At 44.4% G+C, this 11,565-nt stretch overlaps 1 protein-coding gene across 1 annotated transcript; it reads left to right on the top strand.

Annotated features, from left to right (window-relative positions):
* The first annotated feature begins 2,842 nt into the window (after positions 1-2,842).
* LOC125715164 (serine/threonine-protein phosphatase PP1-beta catalytic subunit-like) lies at positions 2,843-11,507 on the top strand. Its single transcript, XM_048986458.1, has 9 exons — positions 2,843-2,954; positions 5,775-5,906; positions 7,410-7,640; positions 7,791-7,895; positions 8,377-8,448; positions 9,018-9,169; positions 10,206-10,340; positions 10,569-10,669; positions 11,377-11,507. Exons 1-9 carry the CDS (start codon positions 2,903-2,905, stop codon positions 11,378-11,380), a joined length of 984 nt encoding a protein of 327 aa, XP_048842415.1. The 5' UTR covers positions 2,843-2,902; the 3' UTR covers positions 11,381-11,507.
* Positions 11,508-11,565: the final 58 nt, after the last annotated feature.

The following is an 11,565-nucleotide window of genomic DNA, read 5'->3' as shown; positions in this document are numbered from 1 at the left end:
TTTTAAAAATAATTTTTATCTTGTATAATTTTAAATCTTGTAAATATATGAAATTTGTACTGTTTCAAATAAAACATGTCATGTTCTTTAAACTGTGTTTAAATCAGCGTTACTAGTATTGATCGTTTCACAGATAGAAGGGATTCCAGAGGTCCAGACCCCTCCATCCATGCACCTTCCAGATGCTGATCCAGTTCAGGGTCACGTAGAACTTGGAGTCTATCCCAGGAAGCACGAGACACAAGGCAGGAGACACCCTAGATGGGATGCCAGTCCATCACGGGGAAACACGCACAAGCGCCCATACACACCGTCACGGAGCATGGGCTGTAGAGATCTCTTGCTGGGGACGTTCTATAAAACTGTTTCAGCATTTAGTCACATTCAAAAATGGCAGAGAGATGTCAAGTATCTATCATAAATATCACAATTACGAAAGTAAAATACAATTTAGATCACTATTGTAACGATCGTTTATTGCGGGTAAGCGCACAGACAGGCAGGCAGGCAAGGATCAGGCAAACAGGCAAGACTCAGGGCAGAACTAGGGTTTTATTCGGGGAACGAAGCACGAACATCGACTAACATCAATGACGGACAAGGGATACATGCAAGACTTGGACTTAGACAGGACTGATCAAAATAACTAGACACAGCTGGGTACGATCAGGGAAGCACACGTGGATAATCAGGGGGCGTGGCACACATGAGGATCGTACGAGCTGGGCGTGACAGCTATATTGTCACCAAAGAAGGTTTTTTTATATATTGTAAACAAACAGGATGTCTTTCAAACAAATGTTAGGCCTATATTTTTTTTTAATCATTTTATTAGTGTTTCAAAGATTTGATATCTTCAATAATATAGGTTCACTTTTGCACTTTAATATATGAAGGGAACAAATTAATAAAATGTAACCACAATTTAAATAATATGAGGGGATGAATTGGTATGCAGGTAGGTAATGTATAATTTTTATCATTATTTCATGAGCGGGGGATATCTGTATGTGAGGAAGTTGCCAAAGCGGGAAATTACGCATTAATTAATGATTGGTTTAGAGAGATAACCAATCAGATTGCAAAGGAGGTTGTTCCAAGCAACTAGAGGAGCTGAAGCAACCAATCAGATGTCTTGGTCACTCCTCCAGTAGTTGCTAGGACCCACCTCTTCTACAATCTGATTGGTTATCTCTCTAAACCAATCAATTTTCTCTCTGCCTTCAGAACATTTTTGTGTAAGTAAAACTCCCACGAGCATAATTCAAGAGTGTTAGCGAGTACTCTAAAGAGTGTTTCGCCTGAATTGCCAGTTAGACTATCTGTGTTCAGTGACAAGCTGTGTGCGTTTTTGACAGTAAGTATAGACATTTACTTTCACAGTTTCATTGATAGCAAAGTTCAATGGCAAACTAAGTTTACCTGTAGGCTAGCATTGCAAGAAACAGCATTTAAACTTGGCAGAGGTCAGTGCTGTCCTGCTGGTTTCTCTTTTTATTCCTTCACAGAGCACAAACCCATCCACTCTCACACACATCCAGAGAATAATGCAGGCACACACTAGAATGCTTATTAACACCTTGAAAAGAAAACTGCTTCATGACTTGACAGACACCACCTGAACAAACACCATCCTCAACCAGCATGATAGTGCTATCCTGCTACTCACCAACAAGTCACGCTGCGGTAGATGCCTTCCAAGTTTGCTGACTCTGCATATGTCTTAAGTGATAACTCGCGTGGTATTACACTGTATCTGTGTGTGATTTAAATCATTTAATTAAGCCAGTACAATAATGTAAAGTGATATTTGTTTACTCCAAGAATTTCTTCAGAGGCCACCTGCTACAGTTTCCCAGGTCATGCAAAGACCTAGATGTGGACTATATACAATTTATCAACCAGGAGATGGTTATTTTAAGGTCATTTTTGGGCCAGGTTGCCAGTTGCCACAGGATGTAGTCAATGCTTTGACTGAACTGTTAACACTCATCAATACAGAGGGCAGCTGTAATTTGATCCGAAGTCAGGTGCCAGTGCTGAAAAGAGAAAATGAGATGGGCGAAAAAAAATGGTCGTCAGCAAATTCAAAGCCTGATAGAAGTGTAATTTCCAGTGTCATGAATTGCAAAATTTCTGGGTGTATCTGAGAGGAGAGTCAAATAACGCATGGCCTTAACTTTGGCATTGATGCCACGCCCCTCTCATTGATACCACAGCTTTCTCAGTGATACCACGCTCCTCTCATTGATACCACGCCCCTCTCATTAATACCACGCTCCTCTCATTGATACCATGCCCCTTTCATTGATACCACGCCCCTCTCAGTGATACCATACCCCTTTCATTGATACCACAGCTTTCTCAGTGATATCACGCCCCTGTAATTGATACCACGCCCCTCTCATTGATACCACGCCCCTCTAAGTGATACCACGCCCCTCTCATTGATACCACGCCCTTCTCAGTGATACCACACTCCTACAAGTCTGGAACTGAAAAAATGTAAAACAAAAACCAAACCAGAGCTCTGAATCATGAAACACAAATCTGCAACTGAAACAGTAATACCTCAAATATCAATATATATATGAAAGTAAAAGTGAATAATGTATTATAAAGAATAATATATTAATTTTTTTAAAATTCAGAATTGAATCTAAATTATATTTAAACTGAAAAAACTTCCATAGACTTGTTTTTGGTTTGAATACAATTCTTTATTCTTTTTTAAGATTAACAAAACTATTGGTCCGAAATGAACTCATTAGAAAGCCATTTAAATAAGTACACATTTTCCCTTAAAACGAAGAATTAGCAGCGGTGCAAAAAAAGTATAGGTGTTCTTTACGCCCCCTGGTGGTGAAGCTGAAGCGGGCCAATCCCACTTACGCGCAAGATCATGGCGGAGGGTGAATTGAACGTGGATAGCCTCATCTCTCGGCTCTTGGAGGGTATGCTACAACAAGTGAATTTTTGCGTTCTTTTTTATTTCTTGTAAACAGACTGCGTGTTTATACTTGTGTGTCAACGAAATAAAACGCGAGGTAGGACTGTGTCAAAAACTGGCGTGCATTCGTTTTTGTTGACGCTTTCTTTGACGTTAATACGACTCTCCATCCCATAATGGGAATAGACGTGTAAGTTAGCTGGTTTGCAGTGTGTTGTACTGCTCTACAGAACCCGCATGCATTGTCCGATCGACTGATCCGGGTACGCCGCTTAATTTCCATGGCATTGTTTTTGTCTGCCTAGTTAATGCCACATTGATCTGGAGCCTTTCTGATACTCATTTGCTGCGCTTGTGTTGTCAGATGTTTCGGACCTGCACACGCAGACGCTGGTCACCAGTTCTGTGGTCACTGATGACAATTATTATAACGTTTTAAATTACATTTTAATTGTTATGCCGTTGCGCGTTTAGAAAATCCGCATAATTTAGCAAATACAAATACGTATACATGCCTGGCAACGTTTGATTTTAACAAATGAAGTAAATAAAAGCGGAAAAACCATATTTAATTACTCCGAACCCTGCTATTAGGTGCACTGTATTTACTATTACACATACTATTATATCTTCCACAATCCGTGATGTATAATGTAATCATACATATAAAACTGTATACAGTTTGTATTTGTATAAATTACATGTAAAATGTTCATTAAAATGTCTCAGCAGATACGGAATTTCTATGTTTGGACGGCGATTTTATTTTTTTGTTATTTTTCAGACTACGAATTAAATGTAAAAGCAAAGCGTTGCTATTTATCCCATTATAGAAAAAGGAGCAAAATTCAGTGCATAATCAGGAAAACGTACTTCAGTTTATTTGAAAGTACTTACGATGACACTGCTTTAGTCCGAGTCTTTGAATTGTGTTCTTTTCCTGCCGGAACTGCCATAAGTGAAATCTGATAGTTAAATAAAAGCATAAGTGATCATGTGTTAAATATATGTTTGCTTTAAACTCTTATTATTTGCTTGTAGATTAAAAAAGACTGTAGTTGCAAAGATACTTATTTTGAAACTGGAATTCGATGTTTTTGAAAACCAGTGGTTTTTATTTCATCATGCACCGTATGTTAGTGCTATTATTCGTTGGTGATACCGATACTGTGGTTTTAGATTAAATGTATTCGTGATGTTGTTGGTATCTTTACGCTGCTATTATTATTATTATTGTTGTTGTTGTTGCTGTTACGTAGTTCCTTTGTAGGAGCTTCCATCCGCAAAATTGGGGCATGCCAAAGGTCAATGAGAATTTATTTTTTAAGATTAGACTGGTTTACTGAAATACTGCAGCCCACCCTCACCCACATTAATATCCCGTAACTTGATTTCTGCGCCCGCAGTCACCTGAGAGGAATTTCGGGCCTTTGCTTTGCATTTTTTGCACGTCTTTAACAGCCAGGCAATCAAGATGGAGGTGGTGGGTGGCAGGCAGAGTGATCATCTTACTGTGGGGCGCTTCAGCAAAGTCTTTAACCAAGAAAACTGATCCAGGGGTGTCAGGTAAATGGCTGACCCCGCACCCTGGGTGAGCCCAAGGCTTGCTGTCATCCCTACATGTCCGCAGAAGCAGGCTGGTTATTTATGTGGCACCGTTTAAAAAAAAGTCACGTCTGCGTATGTAAAGTTTGCTGTATCCTCATCAGGTGTTTCATTGTTATTGGTGAAGAAACTGGTCAGCAAGTTTTCAGTTAGGGACTTTGATTTTTCTTTTTTTTTTGTGGCACCGCAGGGATATAATTGCTTGAAATGTGCATATAGCGTTACCTTTAGCTTGCAAGCAGAGATGCAGGATCATAGCTAGCTAGCTCGTTAGCAGAACATGCTGCTGCTCCTTCTCGTAAAAATATATGCCTTCATTTAGTATTTAGTTTAATGACTGTTTGTGGCCAGCAAGGGGCAAGCTTTGAATGGTGGTAAACACTCATATTGTAAGTGTGTCACAAAGGCAATAAGGATAGGATATGTGAAAATGTAATATGTGCTTCTTCAGACGACAGTACCGTATAACTATCATTAAAATGTTAACTGGGTTTACTTTGAAGGATTATGTGTTTAACTGCCTGGGCTCTGCTGCCTGATCTTGTCAATCACTCCTCCCCGGGCTTTAAGCAGGGACGTTGGGGGATTGATAGCACTAATCTCACAGCACAGCGAGACGGAGGCATGAAACAGTCCTCTACTTGAGCTTAGGCCCTTCTGCTCTTCTCTGCCATGAGACTCTCTACTCTCTTTGGAAGAAAGCGTCAGAGGAGAGGAGAAAGGCCAGTGGAGGTTTGGTCTGCGTTGTTCGGACCAGGCTCTGCTTCCCACTGCTCCCATCTCGGTGTACAGTGTGCTCTAATCCCTATAGCGACCTTTGGGATTGTAGCATTTTATCTGCATTACAGCACCGGAGTTGTGTCCTCTTTGGACTGTGGTTCATTTCTGATAGTTAATGTAGAAAACACTGGTCATGCTTTGCTAACCTCATTTCAGGCAGCTGCTGCAGGCGTCATATTTTGGATGGTTATGGTCACATGGCCTGTGTTTGTAGTTTTCTGTTGTGAGCTGTTGCAGTTCTACCGTTTTGGTACGGGGCGGCTTTAGACCTGCTCAAGGTACAACCCAGAAATGCCTCTGTGACATCACGAGCTTCTGTCATGTGATGCGGGCACTACTACATGTGTTATAAGCAGAGCCACTAGCTTGTGAACTTTGAAGGTCATAAAGATGAAGATGAAGATGATGATGATGATGATGATATCTGCTTGTGCACCAGTGCGGGGATGCCGTCCAGGGAAGATCGTTCAGATGACGGAGGCAGAGGTCAGGGGCCTGTGCATCAAGTCCAGGGAGATCTTCCTGAGCCAGCCCATCCTGCTCGAGCTAGAAGCTCCCTTAAAGATCTGTGGTGAGATTCTGTCTTCTCCCTCCTATCCTGCTTCACTTTTTACCATCCTTCTCAGTGCTTCCTGCCTTCTTTACTAATGCATTAAAGAAGGTTCTGTAGACACGCTTCACAGGTTACAGTTAGTGTCATTTGCAGACCCTGTCCTCAACACAATGTATTCAAGTCTTATACATCGTAAAAGCAGTAGTGCTAACACTTCCTACACATTCGTGGGCAGTGGTGACTTAATGGTTAGGGAAGCGCACTTAAAATTGAATGATTGCAGGTTCGATTCCCCGACCCTCAAGGCACCACTGAGGTACCCTGAGCAAGGTACCGCCCACAAGCACTGCTCCCCGGGGGCTGGATTAGTTGCCCCCTGCTATGTCACATTGTCACATATGGGTTAAATGCAGAGGACACATTTCATTGTTGTGTGCTGTGGTGTGTCAACAATGACCACTGATCACCGGATTCTGAATGGTCTTTGTGCTGCTTAATTATGATTTAAGCATCCAGGTTCACGTATATATGTACTGCTTACAGAGTCTCTTTTCATATGTTTGCCATATAATTTATTCAGTTTATTTAAAAATTTTTGTCCGCTTTTGTCCAAAGTCACATACGGCTGATACGAAAAGCAAATGTACCAACACGACTGTAAAGTAGGCAATTAGGCATGAGTGCAGCTAGGCTGAGCTTCCAGTGAATGTCCAGTGTTCGCAGTGAGCTGACAGTGGCCTGCATGATGTCACTGGGCCTTCCTGCCTAGATTGTGGTTCTCTTGCTGAAATACAGGCTTGGAGACTGTCGATCAGAAACCCTTGACATCTCTCACAGTCCCTTCCTGTCTTATTCTGTTCTTCCCCCAAGTCTCAGTGTAACTGGCACTTCGCTCGCAGCAGGCTCAGATGCATGTCCGGGAGGGCTGTCTGTCACACACTGCACAGGCAAACACATGCGCCTGCAGGTCGTCGCAGCTGCTCCCCATTCGCTCACTCTGCCATCCGCTTCAGTGTATTCCGATCTAGAAAATCTGAAACAATAGACGGGCAGAGCAGACGTAAGTTATCCTGTCTGCACATGGTTGGATGTCGGAGCTCGATCCAGCCCCAAACGAGAGACCAAGATGGCACACTAACCCAGAAAGCTGTGCGGGGAGCCCACCTCCTGCAGTCCCCCTCACACCAACCATAGTGGGTCCTCTCTGCCCCACCTTTCTCTCCCTGAGACTCCTCTCCTCTGTCGTTTTCTGCCCTGTGGCAGCAGTAAGGTGCAGTGCAGAAGTAGAGCAGAAAGTGGAGCAGGAGGCTAAATACAGACTTCTGGAGCAGCTCACCCTCAGTGCAGAGGCCTGGCCCCGATGGGGTCCCCCTGCTGAGCCTAGTGAAGGGCACTAAAACACGTTGCACAAGCACAGCCACTTACTAGACTTACAGGCTATTTGGAAACATACCCCTTCCGCTCAACAGACTTACTTATCTCTGGATTTTGGCCCCGCCTTCCCTTGCCGCTCCTCCCCAGGAGACATCCACGGGCAGTACACAGATCTGCTGCGGCTCTTTGAATATGGCGGCTTCCCACCAGAGGCCAACTACCTGTTCCTGGGCGACTACGTGGACCGGGGCAAGCAGTCGCTGGAGACCATCTGCCTGCTGCTGGCCTACAAGATCAAGTACCCCGAGAACTTCTTCCTGTTGAGGGGGAACCACGAGTGCGCCTCCATAAATCGCATCTATGGCTTCTACGATGAGTGTAAGAGTTCCTGGTGTGCATTCACAGAGCAGTACAGAGACCGTATTCCAGCTGATGTTGACAGACACGATTAATTGACATTGCTGGACCTGGGGAGGAGCTGGGGACTGTGACGCCTCACTTCCCGCCTTTTTCCACTCATTCCCTCAGGTAAGCGCAGGTTCAACATCAAGCTGTGGAAGACCTTCACAGACTGCTTCAACTGCCTGCCCATCGCAGCCATCATTGACGAGAAGATCTTCTGTTGTCATGGAGGTATGTCCATTAGAAAGGTTTTGGATAATAATAGTCAATTAAGTTGCAGTAAAACGGTAATTAAATGCAAGATGTTAGAAATGTTAAATATGGCTGACATGCGTTAAACAGTTCGACGTAATCCGTGCTTGTTACTGTTGACAGTCCTTTTGTTAGCATGTGTTGGTTTTTAAGTGGTTGAATGTGGTCATTTTATTTAATTCAGGTTGATGTTGACAGCGCACACAAAAGGAGCTGAGTTCACATCTGACACACACCTGGAATTTAGGTTTTTTTTTAATTTTTGCCTCAGTAATCATCTAATATTTTTAAGTATGTTATTTTTTAGGCTGTGCCCGGGTCTGTGACCCCCCCCCCCCCCACTACTAGATGAGCAGTTGGTAGGTGGATGAATCTACAGATGTCCTGGTTCTAAAAGGCTACAGGGTCTCTCGTCCTGCTGGATGACATTGAGGGACATTGACACTCTCTTCCTCTGTAGGTCTTTCTCCTGATCTGCAGTCTATGGAGCAGATCCGCAGGATTATGAGGCCTACAGATGTGCCTGATACAGGTCTGTGTCTAACTCTTCTGGGATATACAGTACCAGTCATAAGTTTGTACACGCCAAGCCAGCTGCAATGGAGAGTGATAGTGTTGCATCACATGATCTGGCCACCTTACCTAAAGCTAGTAGAGATGGTTTTGGAGGAGTGTTGGACCTCCTGCTGGAAAAGCATCCCAGGAGGCCACCTCATGAAACTAGTGTAGAGGAGACAGTAGGGTCAGCCAATCCCTGGAGTAATTGGGGTTAAGGGCCTTGCTCAAGCGCTCAGTGGTGGGACCACCCTGCCAGCCATAGGTTTTGAACCATCAACCTTCTGAATCCCAAACCACAGAGCTGCCCCCCCCCCCAAATTATTTATTTATTTTTCTTTAATACTTTATTGGTCAGTGTATAATTCCATATGTCATTGTATAATGCTGTTGCCTTCATAATTATTCTAAAATGTAGAGAATATGGAGGATGAATAAACCCTATTATGGTACTGTATGTGCAGGGGCACTGTGGAGCCGTGTGCCCATTCCCTGGGTATCTGTGCAGCATGTGTTTGAACAGAAGTGGCTCTTTCCCTGGGTCAGGCCTCCTGTGTGACCTGCTGTGGTCAGACCCAGACAAAGACGTGCAGGGCTGGGGGGAGAATGACCGCGGCGTCTCCTTCACCTTTGGGGCCGATGTCGTCAGCAAGTTCCTCAACCGCCACGACCTGGACCTCATCTGCAGAGCCCACCAGGTTGCGACCAAGAGCACATCGCCCAAAAAACAGCTTTGATCTGGCCACATTTCAGATTTGCATTCTCTGCCTCTATTACTTCTGATGTACCTATAGTTGCATCTACACCTAGAAATGTGCTTTCCAGTCGGCCAGCTATGATGTATAATTTAGCTCCAATTGTGATGAAAGCCAATGTAAGGGACCTTCCTTAGAATTTTATTACTTTTTTTAGGTAATCTCTTGTTCAGTCTTTACCTTTTCACGTTATTATTTTCTTAATTGTGCATTTTTATATAAAACCTAGCATTTACCAGAAATATAGTCCTGTCTGCTTGCATGGTATGAAAGCTAACTAACCTAAGAGTGGTGAGATTCTCCCTTCTCATTCTCCCTTTATTCAGCAGCCCCTAAAAGGCTGTGGAACTGAATTTTACACACTGTATGACAATGAAGGGGGCATGTTTTCATTTCTGTAAAAAATGTAGTCAGTTGGACTTTAAAAATGAAGAGACATTGTAGTTATACTACAAAATTATAAATAGATGCAAAAGACATAAACAGGTGGTGCATTCACGCTGTCTGGCCTGTAGGTGGTGCATTCACGCTGTCTGGCCTGTAGGTGGTGCATTCACGCTGTCTGCCCTGTAGGTGGTGCATTCACGCTGTCTGCCCTGTAGGTGGTGCATTAATGCTGTCTGCCCTGTAGGTGGTGCATTAATGCTGTCTGCCCTGTAGGTGGTGCATTCACGCTGTCTGCCCTGTAGGTGGTGCATTCACGCTGTCTGCCCTGTAGGTGGTGCATTCACGTTGTCTGCCCTGTAGGTGGTGCATTCACGCTGTCTGCCCTGTAGGTGGTGCATTAACGCTGTCTGCCCTGTAGGTGGTGCATTAACGCTGTCTGCCCTGTAGGTGGTGCATTAACGCTGTCTGGCCTGTAGGTGGTGCATTCACGCTGTCTGGCCTGTAGGTGGTGCATTCACGCTGTCTGGCCTGTAGGTGGTGCATTCACGCTGTCTGCCCTGTAGGTGGTGCATTCACGCTGTCTGCCCTGTAGGTGGTGGAGGACGGCTACGAGTTCTTCGCAAAGCGGCAGCTGGTCACTCTGTTCTCGGCTCCCAACTACTGTGGCGAGTTTGACAACGCAGGAGGCATGATGAGTGTGGACGAGTCCCTCATGTGCTCTTTCCAGGTCGGGCAGAAACATGGGCAGCCTTCCGCAAACACTCTCATCTAGTGTTCCTGAATCCAGTGCTCCGGGACCCCCAGACAGTCCACTTGTATGTTCCCTCCCACTTCCCAATAGGAGCAAAAACAGGGACGGTCTGGGGGTCCCTGAGGACCAGATTGAGAAACGTTGCTCTATTCTGAGACACACCAGTATACCTCACCACTATAACAGGCATGCTTATTCCCCCAGATCTTGAAGCCTTCAGAGAAGAAGACCAAGTACCAGTATGGGGGGCTTAGTTCGGGCCGTCCCGTCACCCCTCCATGCACAGCCCAGGCCCCCAAAAAGAGGTAAGCTACTGGTCCGTCTCCCCCCTCCTTCTCTGTGCACCCTCCCCATCACCTCTAGTGACTGCAGCCTTTTATTAATCAAACACATGCCCTCCTTGTAGAGATTGGTCAGTATTTTCAGCTGTTTGATGTAATGATTATATTAATGGTATTTATTCACCAAAGCCATGAGATGCAGGTCCAGCCACATTGAACTTCCTCCCATTCAGGATATATTTGTTGCTAAAGGGTTTTACGCTCCTGCCTGCAGATTGAGATCAGGGTAAGATTAGCATCATTAGCATCGACTTCTAATTCACATTAATGTGCTGACACGTAGGTGGCGTGCTGGTGCAGAACATGGGGCTCCAGATTTTGAGGCTGAATCCTTTCTGACATGTTGGTTTCTCCCCCACGGTCTCTTAATTGCCCATCCTGATTTTGGTGTGATGGAATAGCATGCCATTCAGGGTGGTCTCTAGTGTGCTATGCTGCCTGGGATAGGCTAGAGCCCCCTGCAACCTAATGCAGGATAGGTGGTTGGGATATGCATGGATATTGACGCACCAAATTAAGCTGATTATTATGCTATATATGTATTGTTACTCAAAACTGTTTCCTGAAAGCCATCCTGGAATGTCAGATGATACCCTTAAAATGCATGTTAGCCTTTAGCCTCTTGTGAAATGCATTGAATAATCTGTTTGTTTTTGTTTGTTGTGGGACAGATGAAGCAGAAAAAGAGGCTTGAGTGACAAGGAAGAGGACAGCAACTGAAATCAGCAAACAGCCCCAACGATGTTTCCTTCCTGTCCTTTCGTTGGGAAGGGAAAGAAACCCAAGTCAATATTTGCAGCAGAAATGCTGCTCTCTAGTGGTCATAGTACATTAGTGCTTCCGCCACCATGAGTACACAG

This window comes from Brienomyrus brachyistius, chromosome 19, assembly GCF_023856365.1.
Source record: "Brienomyrus brachyistius isolate T26 chromosome 19, BBRACH_0.4, whole genome shotgun sequence".
NCBI classification, from domain to species: domain Eukaryota; kingdom Metazoa; phylum Chordata; class Actinopteri; order Osteoglossiformes; family Mormyridae; genus Brienomyrus; species Brienomyrus brachyistius.
This window is presented reverse-complemented; position numbering and strand designations above follow the sequence as displayed.